This window comes from Globicephala melas, chromosome 14, assembly GCF_963455315.2.
Source record: "Globicephala melas chromosome 14, mGloMel1.2, whole genome shotgun sequence".
Taxonomy (NCBI): Eukaryota; Metazoa; Chordata; class Mammalia; order Artiodactyla; family Delphinidae; genus Globicephala; species Globicephala melas.
In genome coordinates, this window is record NC_083327.1 from 5,892,891 (window position 1) to 5,920,689 (window position 27,799).

A 27,799-nucleotide genomic window follows, 5' to 3' on the forward strand; every position below is an offset into this window, starting at 1 on the left:
TCACAAACGGGAGCTGTGTTTTTCTCTTTCACTGTCTTTATTAGTGTCTTTTCGGGCACCTGGAAACCTTCCTCTTCTGGGAGTCCTTCTTCTTCCGTCTCTGCCCGTCAAACTCCTGGCACAGCTCCAGCAAGTCTTTCTGACTGCCAGACCTGCAAGCCCCAAACTCCATCTGAAAATGACCTGTCTCGTCTCTGAAATTCTAGAGAACTTTGTACCACTTTTATTCTACTTTCCACAAGCAATTTTATACAAATCTTTTGGACATATTTGTCGTCTTTGCTTGATTACAGTCTTACTGCGACTTCAGTCCTCCACTTTCAAGGGCTCTGGGCCCTTGTGATTGGCTAGCACCTCAGGCTTCATATGGAGTAAGCTAAACTCATCTTGAGTGCCACGTTTTCTTGTATTTTCTACTTTGCCTTGTAGGATTAGTGGTCCGTAGGCTGGAACTGTAATGTCATCTTGACTTTTCCCTTCTCTTCCTTTCCTGTTGGGTCAGCCTACACGGCACCTCTTCCATCCGTCTTTCCTCTCCCCACTGCTGTTTCCCTGTCTTGGCCTCCAGTTACCCCAGCCTCCATTATTTCCATGGCCTCTTTCCTTTCATCCTCCCTCAGACCCTTACCAACATCCCTCCTCATCTTGTGCACCATGGTCCCATTGGCTGTCCTAGGACAGCCCTGATTCTGTCACTCCTCAGTCAGAAATCTCCAGCGGGGCACCAAGGCCTCCTCAAAGACAACCCGAAGCCTGTGTCTTGGTTTCTAGTACGCCCGCCGTACGTAGGTCACCTGCCTTTCCGGCCGTGCACATGGACTCCTCTTTCCCTTCACAGACTTGGAGCCAAGTGAACTACTTCCTGCTTCCTGGATGCACTGTGCGTTCTTGGCTCTGGGCCTTCGCTTCCTCTATGCCTTCAGACTGGCTTGTCTGTCTCCGTCTCCTAAATCAGTCTCTTGGTACAGACTCTGGGACTCTGAGTTCCAGCAGCACTTCTCCTGCATCTCTTTATGTCTTGAGTTATTAGTACTCATCTGCAAATCTTTGAAAAAGAAGAAATATCCCTGATCCATCTTTGGATACTAGCCGAGCTCCAAGTCATCCTCTCCCCAAAGAGGAGTCTTGACTATAGAAGCTGCTCAACAAATGTTTGTTGAGTTAATTAACAACAAAATTAATAACTACATAGATACCACTGACCTTTTTTTTTTAAACTGGGAAAAGAGCAAAGACCAAAGAGAGATTAAGGAAAACTATTTAAAGAGAATACATTCTTTTAAATGTAGTTATGTGCAAGACATTTTATGTAAAATGCCTGGTGATGCTGGATTCAGTAAACAATTGACTTGATACATTGATGAAAGTGAGATAGTATAGCTACAACCTGTTAAAATTTGGGGAAAAAATAAAGTGTACTTTTATGTCTTGGAAGGATAAAACATAGTAATAGTTTTATTTTGGGAAACTGGTAGAAAATTACTCCAAAAGTCCCTTCCCTTCAGGCATATTCTTTCCAAACCTTGGGGCTTGGTCATATGTCCAAACCTCTGTCCATATTGGTCCTCTATGTAATTTATTCTTCCCATTTCCAATCTGATGCCAAAGTCCTTCAGAATCCAGCTCAAAAATCATTCCTACTCCAAAGTCTTCTCTTCATATCTCAGGCAGAATTCAGTGTTTTCCTAATTGTCTGGTCTTTTTGAAACCTTGTAAATATCCCTACTAGAGCAGGTCTCTCACATGACATTGTAGTTATTTGTTTTCAGACCTCCCTTCAGCAGCAAATGTTAAGCTTGTGGAGAGACAATTAGGTCCCTGGGGCTTAGCTTGGCACTTGGAGCATAGTAGACATGCAAATATTTGTTCAAGTAATTAGTGACTATGAGTAATGTAGTAATATTTGAGGAATTTACTTCACAAAAAACTAAGAAAAGTACTCTGAACATCCAATTAAGAGAAAGGAAGAAAAGGAGAGGAAAGCTTGTCTTTTTTTCCACCCCTGGGAAAATTCATACTGAGTCTCATTCTATCAGTGGAGGATGAACTCACAACACCCACACCAGGAACTTGACAAAGTTGAATCAGACATACAAATTGAAATTCCAGTTTGTCCAATAAATATCTTGATGTCTTCAGACACATTACTTAATCTTTCTCTACCTTATTTCTTCATATCTAAAGAAGAAATAGTAGTACAGTCTATTCTCTTTAGTCATGGTAGTTATATTTTATAAAATGAAAGAATACTGATCATTTACTAATAGGGAAACTACAGGATGGGTTCCTTCAAGAATCTGTCATATAATTTTCATCTACCAATTAATACATGACCTGTTTTATGTGTGTTTCTGTTATTGTTGTACATATAACAATATATATGTTATTATTATATATACATTGTGTGTGTGTATATATATATATATATATATATATATATATAAAACTCATGCCTGAACAAACCTTATCTAACACACATATTTTCTCTATAAGGCATAACACAGCCTTCTTGGGTTTAGGAATACTAGATGGACCTCCACACTATGCTGATGGCCATTCTCAACAGTGAAATTACCAATAAAAAATATGGAAAGAAACCTGGGCATTAAATAGGCCATGAAAAGGGCATATTTACAGGATATGAGCTGAAACCAAATCTCAGAGCATAGCCATGTGACATGAGCTGGGCACTTGTGCATGGGTGACTCAAATTCACCACCGTGCATGCCCTTGAAGCTATGAGCTTTGATTTGGGGGTTACAAATAAATTTTAGCGAAGAGTTGAATTTGCAGATACGGAATTCATGAGTAATGAAGTTCGATGGTAACTATTTTCCAGTCTTGTTGCGAGGCTTAGAAGTAATTCAGGTTAAATACGTAACAACCCATACATGATGGTATTTGTGAGTCGTCCAGCAGAGAGTAGGTGCTCTGTAATGCCCTTAGCTCTGGCGTTGTAACTCTTAACATAAAAGGAAAAGATGGGCCTTGCTCTCAAGCTGCTTACAACATCATTGAAGGAAAAGTTAACTCATGAATGAGGCTAGACCGGTAATGAGGAAGAGAGATATGAGTACAGTGTCTCACTTCCAGGAGCTCTCAAGACATAGAATCTGAACTGCAGCAACAAGAAAATAATTCATGGGAGCCTTAGGCCTTGAGATAGAATTTGGAGAAACAAGCTGGGTGCGGAAACAATAATCAAACTCCAGTCAAAGCCACAGAAATGGTATGAGTGTGGCACATTCAAAAGACCAAGGTTGGTAAAAAAAAATGGGATTCACATTGGAAAATGTCGATCGTGAAGGCACGGGAATCAAGGCTAGAGGAGAGTTTGAATGTTATTCTCTATGAGCAAGGTTACTAAATGTGAGTGCTGTTTTTGGAAAGATGGTCTGGCCAAGGTGGATAAGGGCGATTAGTGAGTAAAGGAAGACTGGGGGAAAGAAACCCGTGAAAAGGCTACAGCAATGACCTAGAGGTTGGCAAAAAGAAAGCATGTTTCAGTGACAGTGGATCAGAAAAGCAGGCATGATCCACTTAATGGAAGGAAAGGCAGGCCCCTGAGACAGCTTATATTTGGGGGTAAAGAAAGAAGAATTGGAAAGAATACATACATGGAGTATCCACAGAGACGCCTTGTTTAAAGTTGCCCTCAAACTTCCTGGATGCAAGGATTTGTCTCTTCTCAGGCATGCTTTTGTTCCCTGACAAAACTTTTGTTGGTCTAACTCAGCGTTTTCCTAATGTTTTTGACTATGACCCACAGTAAGGCACACAGTTTACCTCAATATATAATTGAAAACTTGAAAACAATATATAATTGAAGACTTTTTCAAAATAATATTTCCCTTTTCCTGTGGGTAATGCACTCTTGTATTTTCTATGCATTCCTATTTGGTTATAAAAAGTCAATCATGACCCTCAAACAGGTCACCAATGTTTGAAAATCACTTGTTTGTCTAACGTGTTCTCTAGGCTTGAAAATTCATTTCCCAATGATTAGGATTAAATAGGAAGCTCAAAACTCAGCTTCCAATTTCTTTCTTAAAGGCAAACTACATTCTAAATAAAATTCTCAGAGTTAGGTGATCAAGAAATTATACTGAAAGCAGAGTTAGTGATTTCGGATAAGCCAAGCATCTTCTTTCCTAAAACACTTGACAGGCAAGCACGTATGTTGGATCTTTCTCATGCTACCCATCCAGCACTAGGTGAGGATTCTTGAGTATTATTTCTCTGATGCTTTCAGTGAGAAATGCTTTTACTTTTTGTGTACAAAAGAGTGGTCTGATAAATGGGGAAGCAATTATGGCTAACAATCCAAAGCCATTATGTAATGCTGAAACGAATTCTCTTGACTAGATAAGATCTAGTACGGGCCCTTTAGGTTTGGAATTGTAGTATAACTCTAGCCTACAAGACAGTACCTTACGACTTGTGATCCTCTGCTTAAAGAACATTGTGCAGCAGAAGATTAATAATTTCCTGGAACGTAAGTCGGAGAGGTAAGGAAGGCAATAGAGCGTGATGACTCAGAGTGCCTGTTCGTGGTCAGAATCCCGAGCTTCTGGTCAGGGCTCTGCTACTTGTTAACTATCTGATGCTGGGCAGGTGACTGGACCTCCCTGAGCTGTCATTTCTCTTCCACTGTATTGGATGATGGTACCCATGCACAGTGCTGATGTGAGGGTTGAGTTACTGTGTAAAACTTACACAGCATGTGGCACACAGTAAAAGCTCAAGGAACATGGCGACGAACCTTATGATCCGGGAAGGTGAGATTCTGATGGAGCAAACACCTGAAGCATCTCTGGACCACAGGCGTCTGCTGCCAGTGCAGATGTGTATTTTGCTATCACTCCTGGGAACAAAGGAAGGTCAAATATTCTCCATGGCATTACCTATGCAAGAATGGGCCACTGCTTTTTTCCCACTCTTTTTTTCCCCCCACTCTTAGTAGAGGAGAAGGGCAGGGAATGTATCAAGGAGAAGGGAAGTCAGAAAAGAAGTGTTAGTCCTTAAGGCCTTTATCACAAAGCCATTTCAATGTTAGCTGGCAAGTGGATGAGAGGATGGCTTGAATCAATAGCCAGGATGCCTGGATCTGTGGGAACCAAGAGGAGCCCAGGATGGCAACTCCCAGCTGATAATCACTCCAAGTCACAAATGCAGCCATTTCAATGCTTCCAGCCTGATACGGTTCCCTATTCTTTCTCTGTGGTAGAGAGAATGTGTACAGCTAAAAGCTCTTTCTAGATAGTGTGGAGAATGTGCCCTTGTTATATAAGATGGAAAGAAGAAATTCAATGCCAAATACCTGACTTAAATGGGTGAGATATTAATAAACACATCTTGCTTCACCCACCAATGTGAATAAATCCTACCATGAACAAAATTTGGAAGATGGCTGCAGGCTGAGAGGGACTGAGGACCTCCATAGGTGAATAGAGTATTCACAAAGATGGGGGAAAAAAGAAGGGCGACTAAGAAGGTTAGGTATTTGTGGAATGGAGCCTATCACCTGGTACATGCCATGTGATGTACATGAATGACTTTGGTGGAACTTAAGAAAAATATGATAAAGCATCTGATAGGTAGTTTTGTCGTTTCAGAATCCCTCATTATTTCCATCAGAGTCAAGAAAATGTTGAGATTTGCATGTGCACGGTGTACAGGTAGTCTTCTATTGTGATTCCATTTATTATTAAATTTTTCTTTTAAAAAATTATGGGGGAATGTATCAGTTTGCAGGGCTGCCATAATAAATACCACAGACTGGGTGGTTTAAACAACAGAAGTGTATTGTCTCCCAGTTCTGGAGGCTGGAGGTCCAAGATCAAGGCGTGGGCAGGTTTGCAGGCAGCCGCCTTCTCCCTGTGGCCTCACATGGCCCTTTTCTCTGTGTGTGTCACCCCTGATGATTTTGTGTGTCCTAAATGCCTCTTCTTACAGGAACACCTGTCAAATTGGATTAGGACCCAGCCTCATTTTAAGTTAATTACCTCTTCAAAGGCCCTGTCTTCAAATACAATCACATTCTGAGGTACTGAGGGCTAAGGGCTTCAACATATGGATCAGGGCCAGACACAATTCAGTGCACAACAGGGGATCTTGAAGGAACTGTGAGAATTTCCCTTTAGCCAAGAAAAGTATGTGCCAGGCATCTTCCCAGGGACAGGACCTCTATGGCTCTGCTCGCAGCATCCCAGGGGTGAACCTGTGATGTGTGTGTGTTTCCTGCCCAGGTGGCCCTTTGGTATATCCGCCAGGCCTGCCCAAATGCGGTGATCACTTCTCACCTTGTGCCTTGTCTGGATTTGAGGAAGATTTTGCCCCACTTGTTATGATGTTTTTTGTGACTGACTGCTCGGCAGGGCTCCCTCTTGGGAATAATTGATGAACATACCTAATCATATTAACATCACTAACGTTTTTAACCCTTCATTTGTAAAGCAGCACCACGCTTGGCCCCCCTAAGCGCTGACAATAGACGCTGCTTCTCTCCACTCCCCCATTCTGGTTGTCACTTGCACCTCAAAGCAGACCCACTCTCTGCTCTTTCTCTGGAGCCCTCCATCCTACACTTGCCCTGGAAAGACTCGTAGCATCGTGTAGGAAGTTGCCCATCCAAGCAGCTCCAAAACTCCACAGGTGGTACCGTCTTCCATCTCAGCAGAGCAGTGAGATTAGTGGGAAAGGCAGCCTGAGATTCCTGGACCCCTGTTCCATGTTGTTTCCAAAATGAGTCAGAGCTTCGGTGATATCTGTGACTAAAATGAGAAGAAAAAACAAAGGTGTCCTTAAGGGCTCTGGATTTTTTTCTCCTAAACTAGTGCACGTTAGGGAATATTTGCTTCAATAATCGGCTCTCATACCCTCTGGATCTGGCATATGACACTGGGCTGTCTGGGACAGCCCGGCCCTGTTGGTAGGAGTCCTCTGACCACAGCCTTCCAGGCTGGTGACCCCACGGCTGACCTTCTGACCTTGATACCCCAATCCCTTTGTCCCCCCCATTGATCCTCTGGTTTTCCAGTGCTTCAGTTTCTTGTCTCTGAATCATATTCTCCGTATATCTTGGTCCCTGATGCCTTCCAGGGGGCATCCTTAATTATCATCTGCTGCTTCCTGAATCCTTGAGGGTTTCTCATTGCCAACGGCCAGTTGATGTGCTTCTAGGATAGGTATTCTAGATAAAAGATTAAACCAGAGTGATGTAACTTTTTGTCCTGATCCGTTGAGAGATCACCTATTAAAAAAAATAGGCAAAGCACTCTTTAGGGATTAGTTAGCTTTAAAAAATACAGTAGAACAAGCTTAAGATTATTTGTGTAATAATATTCCTCTTACTCAATTTTATTTCTCTACACTTTCTTGACTGGGAGGCTAAGAAGTAGAGTCATAGCCCAATCACAGGGATTGGACGTCAGTTATCCAGGCCCTAAACTGTAACCTGGGTGTGTTCCTGGTTTTGCACATCTCACATGCAAGTGTCATCATCCAAGTGCATGGAGGCTAAAAAAATACAGGAGACCAAGGCATTGTATCTTGAACTCTTTGGGTTTTTACCTTGCTGCAGACTTGGTCCATCTCATCTGACTTAACCTCCCCACTACAGAGTCCTTCTGCCCCACTTCCTGCTTCCTTATCCCTAAGCCCTCATCTAACCTCACGTGGTCCTCTTCCTGTCTATTTTATCACCAGTGTTTTAACTTCGAGTTTATCCCATTCAGCTCTATTCCTGGTCATTTTAGTTTTTCCCCCAAAAGCTCCAGGTTTCAACTAGGATTAAGGATTCACAGGTTTTGACCTTTTGAGCTTCAAGCTTGTAGGGACAGCGGCAGCTGGGCGTCTGCTCTCAGCTCTATCCCAGGCGCCTCACGCTCGGCCAGAACAGAGCTGAGCCCACAGTCCCCGGGCACACGCAGCTCTGCTGTGTCTTCTGCGTGTTCAGCAGAGCTGTGTGTCCTCTAGGAACCAGGGCCTGGTCCCGGTTCTGCCCTCTCCCTCCGTCACCACGACACTTTGTTCCCTAATCAAGCCAGCAGACAACACCGCCTCCTTTCTGACCTCCCCATTTCCACTCTCACTCTCCTGTACTCTGTTTTCCACTCAGCAGCCAACGTTAGATTTTTATTTTTCCTGAAACTCGTGTCACATAACTATGGTGGGATCCAGGCACCTCTCTGTCTGAGCCCCTGACTCTCTTTTTCATCCTGTATTAATATTCTCCCCTTCCCCTCCTCTAGCTCCCTGCTCAAGGCCATGCCAGCTACGTTGCTTCCTCTCTGTTTGTGTTCCTTCGTCCCACTGTTGTTCTGGGGCTCTCTTCCTCGGGCCTGCCCATGACTGCCACCTTCATCACTCTGTCCTCAGCTTAGATGTCACCTCCTCAGAAAAGTCTTTCCTGCGGACTCTTCCACCTGAAGCAGACTTGTGTGCACACACACACACACACACACACGTGTGCACACATACAAACACACATACACATATATACACATAAACTCATACACACAAACACATCCACATGTCCACACAGATACCCAGATATACACATACACACACCCACATGCACACATCCACACAGTTACACACACACACATATACACATATACATATACACACGTGCACAATTACACATACAAACACACATACACATAAGCACATAGACATGCAAACACACAGATACCCACATACCCACGCACATACACGCATACACACACCCACATACACATGTCCACACAGGCACACACGCACACACAGCCCTCCCCTGCCCAGTCCCTCCTGGCCCCGTACACTATTTTATTTTTGATTCATCACCTTAAGTCCTGTTTTAAATGATTACTTATTACTAAATGTCCTTTCTTTACACAGCGCAGTGCAAGCTCCGTGAGGGCAGGAACTCTCGTGTGTCTCGCTCACTGTTGCGTTCACTGAACTCAGAAAAGGGCCAAGTACACAGTAGGTGTTCAGGCAATGTTCCTGAAGGAGTGAGTGCCTTTCTGCCTCTCAAGCATCCCCTGGGTCTTTCCTCACCTCCACCCTCACGCCCACTTCTGTCCTCGCTGTGTCTCACTCGGGCTCTTGGTAAAGTCTCCCCGTGATGTTCCCTTCCCCAGGCTTCTTCCTCCCCAAGCCCCCAGCTTTGCTGCCTGGAGTGTAATTTTCTCTCTCTCCCGATGCCCTCTGCTGCTGAACAAGGTAGCCCTCGCTCCATCAGGGATGGGGCAGCAGTGGTGGTGCACAGGGGGCTCCACTGTGTTTGGCAAAGAACCAGCTGTGTGTGGAAGAGGAGACCCCTTCCTTGGGAGGGGACCAGGGCCGAACATCCTCCACTGTGTCCTCTACTTGTGAGGCCCTGCAGTTTCTCAAGAGTGCGTGTCTGTGACCAGGACGGCCTTGAGACTTCAAAATGCCACTCAGATAGGAAGAGTTCGATCCCGTATTTAATCAGGAGAACCAGCTTTCTGATCTGTAAAACTAAGCACCCCATCTCCTGCCCTGGACCTACAAGAACCCTGGGTATAGAGCAGAGGAGGGTGTTGAAAGGAGGCCACACGTTAGGTGGGGACCGTGTATCCGTGATTTTTAATTCCCCCAGTGTTTATCCCATGGTCTTCCACACAGTAGGCATGCAGTCAGCCAACAGGAAATATTTGAGTATTTACATTTTCCTATGCCTCGTGCTGTACCCTGGGGGCATGGGAGTGAACAAAATGGAAACAGTCCCAACTAAATTATAAGCTGGTAGAGAAGAAGCCCTAAACTGATCATCATACAAATACATTGTAATTACGAAGTGTGATACACTTCAAAAGAAATCTACACAGTGCAACTGCAACTCCGCATGTTTGCTGCCCTGTGAGTGGCTCCCTTACAGCTGGCTGCTGCCTGCATTACATTAGGGTGAAGGTGCACTTATTCATCCTTTTGGGTGAGTGCACAGTAGTTTTGCTGGGTTGGTCATGCATGGACGTAGAGGCCGGGAGAGTCAGAGACCATCGTACTAGTAATTCCCCAGGTACTGGGGAAAGCTGACTCTCAGAACAGAGAACAAGGGTCTCTTCTGGTCAATAGAACCTCTTCCTTCACGTCTTATTCTTTTAGGTGATTACTTCCAGGAATGGGCTGTTTCTTTTTTCCATGGATTTTTGGCAAAGCATGAATGATGACAGTACTGGTAAATGAAAAATAAAAATTTTCACTACTCAAAATCAGAAACATAAAGAGACTGTGCAGACTTTGTATACTTACAGTGTGGTGATGGGAGAAAGCCTTTCTGGGGAAATGGCATGTAAATCTAGACGTGGAGGACAAAAAAAGTGTTATTCAAGTAAAGAACAGGAAGTAAAGTGGTTGAAGAAAGGGAGCAGCATTATATAGGTCTGGAGACTGGGCAGAAACAGGTTTGGGATGCATGGAGAAGTCTGCTGAGCCTGGAGTAGAGAGAGTGGGGGACAGGATCGCTCAAGACAGAGTGGAGAGACAGGAAGGGGCCGGATCACGCTTGACCTGCAGCTGTCGACTGCTCTCTGGATTGGGGATGCATGACTGTCCTGGGCTGTGCCATTTTAATCCTAATGGTGTGTCCCTGCTTCCTTGCTTAGCCTTTAAGCCTCTCTTATGATCCCTCTATAGTTCATGTCGAGACCACCACCATTCCTGAAAGCTTTCATTTCTCCTTCTTAACTCTGTTCCTTGGGGCCTGTCTCTGCCTCTCGGTGCCCAGGCATTTGCTGCTGGGTTAGGAGGAGGAGAACACATTTCTTGTGGCTTAGATATCTCCGATCATGAGCCTAATCTACAGCTCTCTTTCAATAAGGAATTCAGCAAAAGTGCATGCTAAGATGTGCTTCAATATACTTATAGAAAATTGTATAGAGTCCTTGAGAAATTTGTCAAGTGGAAGCCAACCAGATATAGAACAAAGAATTACGTACTTACTGCTTTGCATAAAATTGAGTGTCCTGACCAGTGTGAGGTGATACCTCATTGTAGTTTTGATTTGCATTTCTCTAATAATTAGTGATGTTGAGCATTTTTTCATATGCCTCTTGGCAATCTGTATGTCTTCTTCGGAGAAATGTCTATTTCGATCTTCTGCCCATTTTTTGGTTGGGTTGTTTGTTTGTTTTGTTTTGTTTTTTGATATTGAGCTCCATGAGCTGTTTGTATATTTTGGAGATTAATATTTTGTCCATTGCTTCATTTGCAAATATTTTCTCCCATTCTGAATGTTGTCTTTTATCGTTTATGGTTTCCTTTGCTGTGCAAAAACTTTTAAGTTTAATTAGGTCCCATTTGTTTATTTTTGTTTTTATTTTCATTACTCTAGAAGATCTGTCATACAGAGTGAAGTAAGTCAGAAAGAGAAAAACAAATATCGTATGTTAACACATGTATGTGGAATCTAGAAAAATGATACAGATGAACCTATTTCCAGGGCAGGAATAGAGACGCAGGCATAGAGAACGGACTTGTATAGACATATATACACTACCAGGTGTAAAATAGCTAGCTAGTGGGAACTTGCTGTATAGCACAGGGAGCTCATCTCGGTGCTCTGTGATGACCTAGAGGGGTGGGAGGGTGGGACGGGGGTCCAAGAGGAAGAGGATATATGTATACACATAGCTGATTCACTTCATTGTACAGCAGAAACTAACACAACATCGTAAAGCAATTATACTCCAATAACAAAGAAAATCGAGTGTCCTTTTAGTCTCACATGGCCAAATCTAGGACTTGCACTTTGAATGGGGCAGAGACATCAATGCTTCTCTTTACGACATGCGTTCGCTGTGCTGATTTTAATAATACTTCCTGCCGAGGAAAACCAGAGTCCTACTTCCTGCCCATGGTGTCCCACAGCCGTTTGCTCAGGGTCTCCCACGTGCTGAGTGTCTCATCATCACAACACTGAAACCCCTCCCAGCAGAGGACATTCTTAGGAAGGAGAGCTTTCTGCTGAACAAATCATGGGCCATAATGTGGCTATAAATACAAATCATGCAGCCAGTCGTAAAAAGATAACACAAAGGGAATAAAATCATAAAGCTGCCATATATTGAGCACTTAGCGTGTGTCGGATACTGTGCTAAGAATTAGCTCTGAGCTTCACAGCTGCTCTGCCCTGCAGGTGTTAGCATCTCTGCCTTACAGGCTAGAGAACGTAGTCGGAGGTGGGCAACGTTACCCCAGTACCACACAGGTAATAAATGTTGGGAGAATTTTTAAAGCAGGTCTGCCTAGTTCAAGCTCCAAACTCAGACTCTGCTAAGGACGCTGAATTTTTCAAATCAGTCTAGGTCGTAGAGATCGGGATGTGGTCAAAACAAAACAGAAACCTGTCAGATGCAATTCAGGGGCTAAGGGACTTGATCCACATATCATCAAAGGAGAGGTCTGACCATAGGTAGCAGAGCTCTTGAAAAACTCTAGAAGTTGTGCATCTGCTGCCATGGAAGTTGCTTTATACTTTTCTCAAAAATTCAGTCAAGTGGCCTGAAAGGTTATGAGTCCCCTCTTCAAAATGCTGTTCTGTTTGGTTCTGCTTTGTTCCATCTGTCAGTATGATATTTGAGCAAATGTAGAAGTGAATTGATATATCGAAGTACATTTTTTTCAACGTGTGTGAGACAGATTAGAGCAGGGTCAACTCAGAGGAATGATGCTTGAGTCTTGTTGGAGAAACCGAGGTGTACTGACTTTGTGATTTCATTGTTTCCTTTAAGTTAGGACTTTATTAACCACCTGCTGTGGGCAAGGCATTGCATGCGACGAGGATACACTGAGGAACAAGCAAAGCTCAGTATCCCTGGAAATGCCCCTCCCCCTCCCCCATCTGGGATATTGAGGCTTAGCCCCTGTCCCCCTACACGAACCCACAACTGACCATTTTCAGATTCAATCCACTGGGAGATAGAAGGAGAGCTTTACTCTGTGCGGCATTCCCATGTTCATTTAGTCAAGTATGATTTATTGGCCTTGGAAGATAGTACAACCGCCTTTCTTAGGCTCTCTGCTTGCTAGAATGTATATTTTAATAATCTGTGGTTTTTTATGTATGCCCTCTGGTGATTTTGAAACACCGAACTCTGAATTTATCGTTTTGATCGAGGAATCGCGTGTGCTCACTGGCCTTGACGTACAGCGCAGAGCTGCTGACTCCCTGTCACTAAAACACGCTTTGTGCAATGTTTTCCCAGAAACGGAGATGCGTTGGCACAAATTGCTTCCCATTCTTGCGGTACCCTTGTTAGGAGCAGCATGCATTTTGTATGAGAGCAGGCAGGGGCTAGGACGAAGGCGCGGTCATGGACCTCAGCAAGGCTGACGGCGTGAAAGGGGATGAAATCTGCAACTTTCGTCTCGCTAGCACCACATCCCCTACTGAGTTCACTAGCCACAGGCGATCGGAGAACTCTGAAGGTTAATTCTTTCTGCCCATACGTAGAATTACAGCTCAGTGGACAAAGCCCTTGAAATGTTATCACCCCAGCCAGGACATTTTCAGTGGAAGACACGGCTGGTAGTACAAAAAGGTTAAACGAATTAGAAAACGGGTCTCAAACAGACTTGCCGGGTTTTTTTTCCAAGAGCTGCCTAAAATATTCTGTAAGTTTTATAGAGGTTGTGACTGGAAACATGTTTCAGCCATATGATTGCCGGGAACTATTAAAATGAATAGCACAAATAGGGCAATTAAATATAGATGCTAACAGATTCAAACCCCAAGAGGAAATGAAGCTGCTTGGTTTTTCTTCTAAAAACATGCAGGTGAATTTCTTTGGAATTAGAGTAAAGGCCTATCTTGAAAAGCTGGCTGGATAGGGAAGAAGGCTGAAGAGACTAAAAAATTGTGACTACCTGGCCCCCAAGTCCTGAAGGGAGACCTGTCCTAAGTGAAGGTATCAACGTAAGGCCGTGCTCCTGTTCATAACATACGGAGCAGCCAGAAGAGATGGGGTCTGAGGATAAAAGCAAGGGACCACTGTCCGTGTAGCTTCAGACAGATGCCAAGTCTTCACTTTACACTGCTTAGGTCTCCTGTGACCCCATGTCCCTGGCACCCTGGTTTTCCTCTCCTGGCTCACAGCGAGTGTGAGAGGATAGGAAGATCTCTCTTTAGTACAGATCCCTCGTGTGTGAAGTGAGTACTAACACAGACGATGCGATGTGTGGGAAACAAAAACCGAACACTGAGAGGTGCCTGTCTGCCTGGAAAGGGAAAACCGAAACTCATCGCAGGCACTGCTGGAACACGTTAAAGCCAATGTGTTTCCAACAGTTAGTTAGGGACCAGGGGGATGACAAGGGTTTGGACATCCCTCCATTTTGGCTTGCTGCAAAAGGCAGGGGGTTTAAGAATGGGAATTTGAAAACAGCCAAGACTTCTTGAGCACTTACCATGCAGGAACTTGAAAAATTTCATGTCGTCGTTGCAATAAGTAGTTGTAAACGTTAAAGTAAAATAGCCAGGAAGGGCCGAGCCAGGATCCAATAGGAGGAAGTCTTCACTGGCCTCAGCTTTGCCCGTGGCCTGTGGCTTCACTGTGATGCCCTTCGACCCAGCAGTGTGAGTAGCAATCATTCCTCACAGGGAACTGGATGACTTTAATAAGACAAACATAGGGGACTTTCTTACAGGAGCTTACAAAGAGAGCTTCTTTGTAAGGAATAATTATACGGTGGCCTGACAGAGTAGAATGCAGAGCATATAACTGTGATAGAAAGTAAGTGTTGTGCCTATTGTGATGTCTTCTGAATATGTGACGTTCTCTAGAAATCCCAGAATCATGTTGCTGAGAGAGGGTCCTCAGAGATCTTCTAGAATAGCATGTTAGGGTCATCAAGCAGTATTGCAAAGTGTTTATACCCTCAGCGTTCAAACAGATGTTGCTGGAAAAGATATTCCCTTGTGTAACATTAAACCTTTTATCTAATTTAATTTACAGAACTTCTTTCAAATAGTTAGCAACCTTCTAGATGAAGACAACAAGGAAAAATGGGAAGATGCACAACAGGTAAAGCTGAAGTTATTTCAGAACTTAAAATGAAGTTAGTTAAATAAAGCTTCATAATATGTGAAAAAAGTAATGGCTCGCTATTCCAAGAACATAATAGGAAAAATTTTAAAGTCATTCTAATCTTAGAGAAAACAAGTGACCTCCTTTATCATAACAATCTATGGAATCAATGATATTTAAAATGTGAAAAAACAGAGCAGGTTTAAGTAATGTTTAACTTTAAGGTATTAATACGTAATGACTCTATGCCTTACCCATCATTTTCTTTCCTGTCTACAGACTAGACAGGACACATTGCCATATCAATATTGATATGGTAAGATGCTTATAATGGAATGTTAAATGAAAAAGAATTACCAAGCAGCATGTAAACCTGATTGCATATTTGTGAAAACAGAAATGTAAAAATGTTCAGTTATAATACAAAGATAACTTATGGATGGGATAAACAACAAAATAATAAACTAGCACTTTAATATTGCTTAAAACATAAAAAAAAATAAAAGGACACATTGCAAACTAAACTGTGGGAGTACTAACTAGTAAAATCATTTGTATTTACTGTTATGTGTTATCTGAATTATGTATACAGATGTGCATTTTGACTCAAAGCCAAGAATTGTAAAAATGAGTTCTCATTACAAGAAATGTATTCTGCTTTTTTTCTCTTTCTGCTAAGCATGGCAACTGTAGCAAGGAGCCTTGTTGGTTTAGTTATTGTTTTAAAAATGCCTCGCCCTGCAATTTGTGCTATACTCACTGACACATGGTTAATACTATTTTTTCTAAATCACAGAAAAAGTGAGTTAGAAGAAAGGGAGAATAAGCATGTTTTTAAAAATCCTATAGAAATTTAATGTAAACGTTTTCTACTTGACCCTTGTTAAAAATTCCGTGAGAACAATGCAATATTGAAAATGAATATTTCCTGAGTTTCAACTGGACCTTCTCTCTCCCTTTCCCTTTATAATCATATTCTGGGCCTTCAGGAGTAAAGCATGCCCTTTATTTCTATTATCATAGGAACTCTATGGATAGACTCTAAAAATAGTCCAGTGTGGGTCCACCTCATTATCAGGTACAAGTGCTGTGCTTCTGGCCATAGCAAGAAAAAAAAAATCACTCCTTAGTTTAAGACACGGAATCTATCTTTTCCTACTAGTTTGAGTTATGTATTTGTCCTTGGCTTCATTCTAGAGGAGAACCTCCTTCACTCGCTGTGAGAAAATGGTGTCTTTCCTTAGAATACACTGCTAAGTGTATTCTAAAGTGGCTAAGCACATCTTTGTAGAGTGCTGGAGACTATTAATTATGGATATATTTAGGACAAATGTATAATACCCTATTTAAAACAAGACTGCAATCCATCAGATGGTGTTATTTACTGCAAGGTCCCAACTTGAGCAAATAATGAAGAGTGGCAGAACTTTTTGTCAATGGAAAATCCTGAATCCATAATCCACCTATTTACTTGTGATTTTGAGTTAAGTATATTCTTATCTTTTAAATATTTTTTTCAGTAGTGATGATCCTTAATGCTTCTTTGAAGTAACTATTTGAAATAAAAGCAACTATTCTGTAGCGGTGTTTTCATAAATGCAGCCAAGTGGTAAATGAGTCTCCAAGTTTTTGGCACAAAGAGTGAACTCTTCAGAAATAAGAGCTGTTTAAAATCTACCAGAGAGAATCCTTTGTCTATTTTAGAGGAATAGTCTCAACAAAATATAACATAAAGCATAGCTCTGTGTGCATTTGGAAGACTAGCTGAGTAAAATGGTGAATACTGAAGTCAGAAGAATTTTGCCATTAGAACTCACACTTTTGGACAATAAACTGTCATTTCATAGTTTGTTCACTACACATAAACCCCAGTTATGAAGGATGAAACTATGTTTAGCTAAAGAATCCTACTAAAAATACAGTATACTAAAGTGAAAAAAAATAAAGTCTGCATTCTCTATAGCACTGTTTTATACACCATCATTGTAGTTGGAATGGACGGTCCATTTCATTCATGATAATTGTGATGATCAGTATTTCCTTTTTATACTGAACGCTCCTGTGTCTCTCCAGGAGTGCGTAAATTGTGGCCGCTGAGCCAGATCCAGGCTGGCACCTGTTTTGTAAATAAAGTTTGGCATCATAGCCACAGTACCTATGGCTGCTATGGTGCAGCAAGGACAGAGCTGAGTTGTTCCAACAGAGACCCCGTGATCCACAAAGCCACTCTCTGACCCTTTACAGAAAAAAAAAAAAAAAAAAAAATCAGCCCCGGCTCTATGACATTTGAAAACTGTTGGGAACATATAACTACAAACAAAATCTGCTGCCACCCTAGAAAACCTCTCCCCAAAGTAGACAGGAAAGAAAACAGTTTTATTATTGAATAGGCATTAAGCCAGAATGTGATGTGCATCACAGGCAGTTCACTAAGAGTTGCAAAGACAGAGAAACTTCATCCTTTAATACAGACGAGCGGATGTTCAACTCATTACACACGTGTTCTCGAGGTAAACAGTAGCTAGTTCTCAAGTAAGAGGACTTTAGGTAGTTCATCCTAAATGCACTGGGTAATTGGGATGACCATCTTGTTAGTGAATTGGCTTTATCCAAAGGAAAAATGAGCTCTGATATCTTAATGACTGTGGGCAGTTTTGCAACTCAGAGTGAGGCACCTGCTTAAGTCAGGGTCTAACCCTCCCACCGCCCCTCCCACCGCACAACAATCTAGATGATGACTTTCCACTGAGAGACATCCCTGGGTCTTTAAGCTGGGAAGAGGCTTTTTAACTTTCAAAAAGGTATACACGCATTTCAAAGAGACAGAGAAAGAATTTAACCATTACAAGTTTTCTAAAGTAAATGCTCTTAAGGGAGGGGGGCAAGGGGTTAGGGAGGGAGTCTCTTCTCTATTTTCAACTGGGAGGATTAAGCCTCTTCTTTTTAATTTGTATTTACCCACACACTACACATACTCATAGACACACACACCTACACAAAAATAGAAGAAAAAATACAGTAGCAGCAGGAAGTTTGGAGCTGATGGAAATTTCACACACATTTTTGGAATGGGGAGGAAATTTCACACACATTTCGGGAATGGAATAGGTAAGCAATAGCATTTGTCCCCAAATCTTCCTGAAATTAAAAAATAAATTACAACTATCTATGCCATACGTTTCTAACTGTAATAACCATTGTTCATGTCTTCAACCATATGTGAGTAAGTATACAATGCATTCGAGGTGTCTGATTTTTGGGTGGGTGCGGCCGCAAGCTCCTGTAAAATATACGCACTGTGCCTGCTGGCCACCCTGCCCGACATGTCTTTCTGCTAATCAGAGTCTCTCTCCCCCTTCTGCACAAGCCTTTGCAAATACAAAGCCATTTAAAATTCTCTAATGCACTTAAATTTTTCATGGCTTGAAGCTGCAGTGATGCTGAATGGCTAAAAGCAATGAACGTAACTTCAAAAGACTTTCTGCTTTAATCTGGTTATATAATGCAGGCTGACTTTGTCAGCATGATGGGTTACACATGCTAAAATTCATTTGTCTTTTCAAATGGACCTCACATTCCACTCACTGTGAGCTATTGCCAGAATCAGGTCATCTTTAAGCAAACACTCATCTGTTTGCAGTGTATGAGGCGGATGATGTTGGGTGTGTCTTACATACGTACATGTGAAACACCTATACTAGAGCTGTTTTATGATCCTGCAAGTATTGCCAACACTATTATTCATACAGCAGCTATTACAATGATTAGAAATAAATGTCTCTCCCAAGATAGTTATTTTACAGTGAACTTAATAGTCTGTAAATATTCATGATGGCAATAATAATTATTTTTCCCCAGTGTTCATTGTACAGATGCTAAGTAAAAAAAAATGTAAAAAGCCCCCAAATTTCAGTGTTTGTTCTATGTTATATTTAAGTGAGGAAAGGAACCCATCAAAAGTAAAGACATGCTACTTCTAAGTGTACAATCTGTTAGATATTTTGAGTTTTCTTGGATTTATGAAGGATTAATCACGGCATCATATCACCTCCAGAGTTCTTGCTGGCTGACATTTGATGTCATTCTCAACTGTTAGTTCAAAAAATATACAACTGTTAGATGGGTTAAAAAATAAATTAATAAATAAAAATTTAAAAATAAAATAAAATGATTAAAAATAATTTTAAAAAGTAAAAAAAAAAATACAGCTGCTGTTAGTTGGAGAAATGTCTTCAAATAAATCAGAGCTCATTTATGATCTCATTGTGTCTTTTTAAAATTCCAGTTATATATTCTATTATATAGATTTTTTAAATTCCATCTAACCTTTGCTTATTTTTGTAGATTTATCCGGGCTCAATAGAGTTAATGCAGGTGATTGAAGATTTTATACACATTGTTGGAATGGGGATGATGGACTTTCAGAATTCATACTTAATGACTGGAAATGTAGGTAAGAAATAGGATGTTTTCCCAAAATCTGACTGAATTTTTAAAAAACTTTGCAAGTATCTGAGTCATACGTTTCTAAGTGTGGTACCCATTGTTCATATCTTTGAGTCTACATGAGTAATGTATTGTGGGTATTTGGTGTCTGATTTTTCAATGGGCCAACCACATATGCACTATAGACACACACCTACACACACACATTCGCATGCATCTGAGTGTATTTGTATACATTCATTTAAGCCTACTTGTATTTATCTGTACACGTATATAGCAAATGTTTATTGCTATCCAATCTCATGTTGAAAATATATAGTATATACTATGTGATTATATAAAAAATAAGCCTTCGTGGTCTCGCAAACACTGTTCATGAAGATGCCGAGTCACTTTCTTGTTAGGGGTCCCAAAGAAGTGCTGAATCTCCATAAGGGTGGGACACTTCAGAGACCTTTAGGGGTCATTGCCACAATGCTGTTGCTGCCGAAGTTTTCATGAGTAACTTCCAGGACACAGTGCGTCTCTCGGGTCTCTGTAGTGGATTCTGTAATGGTAGCACACGTAAAGTGAAAACATCTTTCTTCCTTTAGCTGTCTATAACATTGTCTCTTATAGGGAGGAATTACACACGGCCTCTTACAGTGCTACAATTATTGTGCATTCAGCCAACAGCAATTATGTTAACCAAACGGCACATTTCTTTCTGTAGTTAAAAATACTGCAAGAACAAAGAACTATTCTTCCTAAATAGTATATGCATTGAGTTGATACATGTTTATAGTTTTATTTCTTTACAGCTTCCTCTTGTGATGTTACTATGACTCAGATTTTCTTTCATTGTCATGTTTTAGCAATCTTCACATAAAGACTACTAACTGGAGATAAAGATGTGTTTAAATCAATATCTTACCTCACATTCTTATTCAAAGGATGTTTAAGTTTTAGTTTCTAGATCAGGAAGAGACCTAACTTTGAGGAGGGATTAACTAGGGGAGTTCACACGGTATAGAACATAACATTTTTATGATTACAGCTTTGGTGGTTCATCTTATATTTGATTTCTTCGGAAGGTCCTTTACTCCTATAGTGACTCATTTGACTCTGAGATATATTCTGCCAGGGTGACCTCAACTTGTAACTGGTAATAGCTAACTACTGGTAATATTCTTCAGTTGAAGAGAACCTGTGTAATGGAGACCTCAAAGGTCTGCAGACGGTTCCATGCCCACATGCCATCTTCATGCAGCTTGAGGCCTTACGAGTTAGAGTTATGCCTTAATCCACTTTCCAGAGGTGGTGGAGGGCCCAGACTTTTGCCGAGAGTAGATGTCCAGCAGCTTGTGCTGGTTCACGAATGAAGGGAGCTGTCCTTGCTATGGGCAAGGAGAAGAAAAAGTGACTGAAAATAGTATATTTATTGAAGGATGAATTCAGAAATCAGAGAAAATCCAAATTAAATGTCCATTCCAAAAGTGTCTGGGCAAAGAGAGGAAAGGTAAAATCTGTGGAAAAAGGGGGTAACATGTTGGGTTATGAGTTTGGGGAACGTGGAAGGAAAACCCTAGAGAGATTCTGGGGACGCTGGTCATTCAAGATGGAACCACTCTTCTAAAGGCCTATGATTTTTTGGGGGGAGGAAGGAACCAGGAAGGCTGCTATGCCAGTTTGGACAATAGTAATTTACAAGAAAAACAGAGGGGGAAAAAGCAAAGAGCTATTGTTTTCTTGATTTTTGTTAACCTTAGCACCTAATTCTAAAACGCATGGCTAATTAAAAGTATTATCAGATCGAAACATGGCACGTCTTCAGAATGTGTTTGGAAAAAACTTTAAAAACCAAAAACAATCTTAGAGTCTAGTAACTTAAATGTGAACTTAAAGTAGGCTGTTTGAATAACAGCATACCAAATGCCCTATATTACTAGTATTACTTACGACAAAAATTCCATAAATATCAATAAATTGCAAATCTTTATTCCTCTTTACCTTTCTTTTGACTTACCAAACTTGTATTTTTGAAAAATTTGTGTTAAAATTATGCTTCGCCTAGGTTTGCCTACTTCCTTTATCATCACTAAACTTTAAGAAGTATATTAAGCATAGTGACAAAGCAATTTAATGCTGCAAATAAAACCAATATTGTTCTATATTGTCTTCAGTCTTGTGTAAGGACAGTGTGATTGTTTGGCCCGCTGATTGCTTCACTGATTATCCACATAAGAAAAGGTTATATTCTGTGAATAAGTATCCCAAGCATTATTACACTACCCAAAAGAGATTTTATTTATTTTGGTTTTTCCAAATACTGGTCCAGGGACTGACTTACTGTTGTTTGATGACCAGAAGAAGGTTATTCTCAATAATATTTAAGAATTTTCCAAAGTATATTCATATATTAGTCAGAGTTCTCCAGAGAAGCAGAACCAATAGGATATCTGTAGGTACATAGAAATAGGTTTATTTTGGGAGTTTGGTTCATGCAATTTCAGCAGCTGAGAAGTTCCAAGATCCGTTCTGTGCAAGCTGGAGGCCCAGAAAGCTGATGGTGTCATTCTAGTCCAAACCCGAAGGCTTGAGAGCCAGGAAAGCCAATGGTGTTAAGCCCCACTTTGAATTCAAAGACCTAAGAATCAGGAGCGCTGATGTCCAAGGGCAGGAGAAGATGGATGTCCAGGATAAGCTGAGGGCATATTCACCCTTCCTCTGACGTCTTGTTCTATTCAGGCCCTCAATGGATGGGACAATGCCCACCTGCATTGGTGAGGGAGAGCTTTACTCAATCTACTGATTCAAATGCTAGTCTCTTCCAGAAATACCTCCACAGACACACCCAGAAATGTGGTTTAACCAGCCATCTGGGCATTCCCCTCCCAGTCAAGTTGACGCATAAAATTAACCATCACAATCCACTCATATCAAATTGGGTAATATAAATAATAATCACTTATTATTCACATTCTTCATGGTATCCAATTTGATACTAGTATATGTAAAGCATGACTATAGTGTTGTGTCAGATATGTCCAATGTTTTTGGACAAGGACACACAGAGAGAATAATTTGCGGTGACAACTTGTAAACTGTGTGAGTTGGCATTTGTTTTATGTCCTAAGTCCAAATATTAATTATCCAACATCAAACTTACACACACACACACACACACACACACATGCTTGCAGGCTCGCAGACACACATACACACAGCATGTTAGTGATAAATAGAGACTAGGTAACTAAGAAAGTTTGTTTATTGCTTATGCCCATTTTTTTTTTCAGTGGGTTGGAATAAGACTCCTTAACGAAGGGGGTGGGTGGTGATGTGATGAATTGGGAGATTGGGATTGACATGTATACACTAATATGTATAAAATAGATAACTAATAAGAACCTGCTGTATAAAAAAATAAATAAAATTAAATTTAAAAAGACTCCTTATAGAACTTCAAAAGATCATCATGTCTTATAGAGACTACAAATTTTTTTTTTATAAAGCCTGTATGCACAGCACCTCACTTTTCTGGAATATAGATAAGCTCTTGAAGAAAGAGACAGAGTTGAATAACCACAAATAAAAGAAAGACCATACAATTTAATAAGAGAGTCTCAGAACCTTGCAGATAGCTTATTTTATTTCAACTTTAAATAGTTTTGGGTTTTCTGTTTTCTGGTTCCTGGTTTTGACGGAAAGGGTTGGGAGCAGAGATGGTGCTGTTACAATCACATACATAGCAGATAGAATATCTGAAACAATAAAGAAAAAGAAGTTCTGAAATAATCTGGCAGAGTGGAGCCCATATGGTGGGAACAGCACTCTTCATCAAGATAAAAGTTTCTATAATCTGATTAAGATGGAAAATGAGTGACATGTCTTGGAAAGATTTTCTTCCAAAATAATTCAAATGAAAAGTTTTGAAGCTTCTTTTATCTGAAAAGTGTCCCTACCTGTATCAGCTTTTGATAACTGAAATGCTCTTATATGCTAACTATGAGCATGTTGGTATAAAGGTGAGCATGTTCATTGTGGGAGGGAACAGGTCCATAGCTTTGATCAATTTCTCAAACGACTTATGACCTCAAAAATTTATCAACACAAGCCTTGGAAAAAAGTATTCTATGAACAAAGATGTTAAACAAGCCAATGCATTTATAAAGTAATTGAATATTTTTCATATCACATATGAATATGACATTCAAAATAGACACATGATAAATTATAATGAATAAAATTTAGTGAGCACTTAGTAAACACTACTAAATAGCTTATATAATTACTCAGTAAATGAATGAATATGAAAAACTGATGTGCTACAGAGAGATTTAAATTTTCAATATGCCTCAGTTTATCCTAGAGTTGTATTCTACATGTTCTAAATATGCTGTACAGGCAAGTGATCTTCTTCAGTGAAAAATGTGAATTTTTCAATATATTTTAAAAATATTTATTATCGATTAGGTCGGGGGACTATATCTTAATATTATTTAGTGTGCGTTCAAGTTATTTTTCTTCAACAAGAATATTTCTTGAAGAGTGTTTAAACTGACTTTCTACGCTTTCTCTCCAAACATTTCCTCTTCGGTTCTTTTCAGCCCCATTCTTCTCCCATCACTTTCCTGAAATTCCCCTCAGAAAAGCCTTCTGGAAACTCCCAATTGCCAAATTAAACCCCCACTGTCTCTTGAAACTGTCCATTCTCTTAACATTTGTGTATGTATTATATTATAAAATAGAATTAAGGGATAGAAATTACTCATGACTCAGAGATATTTAGAATTTTTGGAGGCAGTAACGTAAAACAAGGCAGAGTATGCACTGAAGGGGAGACAAGCACATTGTTTGAGGCCCAGCTGTTTGCAGTTCCCAAGACAGAACAGGATGTATGTGACCTCACCTAATCAGAGTTATAGGACAAGTGCATGGATGACAGCTGCTCTAGAGCGTTTGTCTAAAGTTGTGGCAGCGTGTTTTATAGTTTTTTATTATGATTTTAGTCGTCTATTTTCCATAATCACTTCAAGTAGCGTATTGTGTTTGCCTTATTTGTTGGTAAGAATAGCCTATTCTTTAGAAATTAAGTGTTTTAGTTTTGGACTTAAAACCTGAATTGTGTTCACCAAACTGAATTCAAGGAGGATCTGTCATGTGATGTATGTTGCAGCCCACTGACTGTGTTCAATTAAAAACAAAAAGAATTTGTCTCTTACTATAAGAAAAGGCTTTCCTTAGTGATTCAGGTCATTAAATGAATAAGCTTCTCGTCTACAAAGAGTTTGCAGTCCAGTTGTGGGCATAAAAGAATTACATAGATGAATAACATACCAAGTGCACTCTGGTGTGTGTCATGGAAACCAAATGTCACAGAGATTCATTCCGAGAGATGTTGTTCCATGTAAGGAACTAGAAAATGTTCTTCAAGAAGGAATCATTTAGTGTAGATGTTGAAGGATGGCTGGATTGTTGACAGTCCAACCTGAGGCACAGTGAGTGACAAGGAGATGGTGACATTCCAGAACATTCTTTTAGCAAAAACAGTATAGAGTTGTCCAAGCTGAGATAGTGCTTAGGGGATACGTGGTCTATTTTGATAAAGACACCTATGTATGGAGGTAAAGGAAATGAAATAAACTTGGAGAGGCATGCTGAGACATGGTGTCACATGCTTCCCGATTCCGAAGACAGTAGGGAACTCCTGAGGCTTCATCAATGGGTGAGATCTGTGCCTTGGAAAGACACAGGTCACAGCAGAAATAAAATTTGTTGAGATTGAAACATATTTTAAACACAGAGACCAGAAGGCTTTTTATAATAATCCTTGCAGGAGATAATGAAGACTTGAGTTAGCAGTAGTAAGAATAGAAACCAAAATGTAGTTATATCAGTTTGAGACTCTGAGGGTCGAAATGATGGCATTCCGTAACTGAATGCGGTGTCAGAGAGAAGGGAGGAATTGGTATTATATTGATTCAACGAACATTTGAGAGTGTCTTTCACATATTAATGTTTAAATGCAAATGTACCCCTCAACTGGAAAAATAAAATGTGGTCTTGGGTTTTGGTAGAGAAGTCAAATTTATGATATACCCTTGGTAGTCAACTGCATAAAAGTGATGGTTGAAGCCAGAAAAGCATTTTCAATGATCAGGACAGTAATAAGAGGGGTAAGATGGAAGATGATGCCTATATTTAAAAAGAAAAAAATCCTGACTATGTGTGGTGATGGATGTTAACTAGACTTCTTGTAGTCATCGTTTCACTATATATAAAAATATTGAATCATTATGTTGTGCATCTGAAACTAATGTTATATGTCAATTATATCTCAATAAAAATATCTCTGTATATGACTATGGAGAGATCTCTAGGATATATTATTACCTGAAAAAGTACGTATAGTCATAAACCAAGTTAAGAAATATATTTTGTTTGCAGATAAAATTTACACATTATACTAAGAAGAGGTCATGTAAGTTATAGAATAGAAATCAATGTTGAGGGGAAAGAAGACAACAACAACAAAGAATTGTTACAGATATCAGAATAAGAATAGTCAGAGGTAGTAGGTATAAGGGGTTCCGGAACAGGGCAGTAGGAAATCAGTGGCATGTAATTAATAGGAGAGAGAGAACATATCAGAACAATACTGTAGTTAATATCAATTGCTAATAAAGTTCAGAGTAGTGGAGTTAAGAAAAATCTTATGTGATTGCTGGTGGTAAAACATAAGAGTTCTCCAGGAAAAGCACAGACACAATGAACAAGATCTAAATTTCCAAGCTCTTTAGGTGGTTTCAATGGATTTACCTGTAACATTTTAACACAATTATCTCTAAGGATTTAGTTTGCACAGATCAATGTTGCTGCATCCACTTAACACTATCTCACAACAGTTCCTTAGGAACTCTTCAAAGTTGACAGTATCAGATAAAAAAGGAATATTGTTAGGCTAAGAAAGTCTCAAGATACAGAATATTAAAGTTACTGGCTGTAAGGAATTTCAGAAGTCACCCCTATGTACACCCTTAGAGATAGAATATTCTGGAAAGTATAGTTCCAGTTTTTCTCTAGTAATCCAATAAGGCCAGTGCCTTGAAAACATTAATGTTAAGACATTTTTCTCTTCCAAGCTAAATATCACTGTCTCTTCTTGGTTTAGAAATATGAAATGCTGGGCTTTTCAGAATGAACATTCATACTTGGTGTTTTCTGAAATCGAGTCCAAATTCAATCTTAAGAATGACATGATGCAATTTTGACATCTTTCTCTCCACAATGCTGGCTCATCAACATCAAACCTGTGTTATTTCTTACACTCACTGGTAAATTTAATCATTCCTTTAGAGAATATCTTGTTCTTCAATTGAGAAACCCGTCTTCAATCTGATGATGTAATTACAAAAATAAAGTGGCTTCTCTTTCTAGGTCTATTTTCCTTTCCATCACTGCTTCATTTTGTGGGTCATACACCTCCATCACTTGTTTAACTTCCTTGCTTTGGAAAAAAGATGCCTGTAGTGAGTTGACACCGAGCCTGAAAAATACACAATTTAACATCTTTTTGCTGTTGTTGTTTATCTGTAGCACCTGATGTTGGTTCAGTCAGCTAGACTTGAGTCTGGAAGTGTCAGATTCTACATCCTCTGCCTGGCTTACTACACTTTTTCTTGCTAGACTTGTGAAGCAAATGGTATTTCTGTAGGTCAGAAAGAACAAACTAAAAATACCTGTTTTTGTTTTTTTTTTTAAATGATACTAACATACTGGTTCCATTGAGAAAATAAATAGTTCAAGCAGCATTTTAAAACTATGGCTTGGAATAATATGCAACATTGAGTTCTTTGATGATTTCTCATTTAATAGGAATTATCTCATTGCATTTCCTATGATACAGTTATTCCAAATGGTTGGGGTGAAGTGCTCTGAGGAGGCTGTTGAGAAAGGGCCATACCAGACTCCTTTAGTGGTAGGAAAGACATACTCCTTACGGGGATATGATGAGAACCCCATTTAGATGCTCCCTAATGCCGGCGTAACAGTTTGGGAATAATGCATGGATTTAACTGGCTTTAAGAGGGTGCCAGGTTCTGTTTTAGGTTCTGGGCATTTCTCAGTGAACAAATCGAATGAAGCTCTTGCTCTCATGGAACTTGTGCTTTGCGGCAGGGACAGAGGTCAGTCAAGCACCCTCTGATATGCCCAATGGTTCTAAGTGATGCGAAGACAAGTCATCAAGAAGGGTGACGCAGAGGGGACAGAGGAGGGGGGGGATGGTCGGGAATAAGTGCTAGTTGAGTATATACCTGGGTGCCTTGAGAGCATGG

General features: G+C 40.3%; 1 protein-coding gene across 3 annotated transcripts in view; it reads left to right on the top strand.

Annotated features, from left to right (window-relative positions):
* Nucleotides 1–27,799, top strand: part of ADGRB3 (adhesion G protein-coupled receptor B3) — an 801,091-nt gene that overhangs the window by 389,405 nt on the left and 383,887 nt on the right. For all 3 annotated transcript variants that reach the window (XM_030859191.2, XM_030859192.2, XM_060283891.1), the window contains 2 exons: nucleotides 14,964–15,032; nucleotides 19,380–19,488. In XM_030859191.2, the coding sequence (XP_030715051.1) occupies nucleotides 14,964–15,032; nucleotides 19,380–19,488 (178 nt within the window). The remainder of the gene's footprint in view (nucleotides 1–14,963; nucleotides 15,033–19,379; nucleotides 19,489–27,799) is intronic.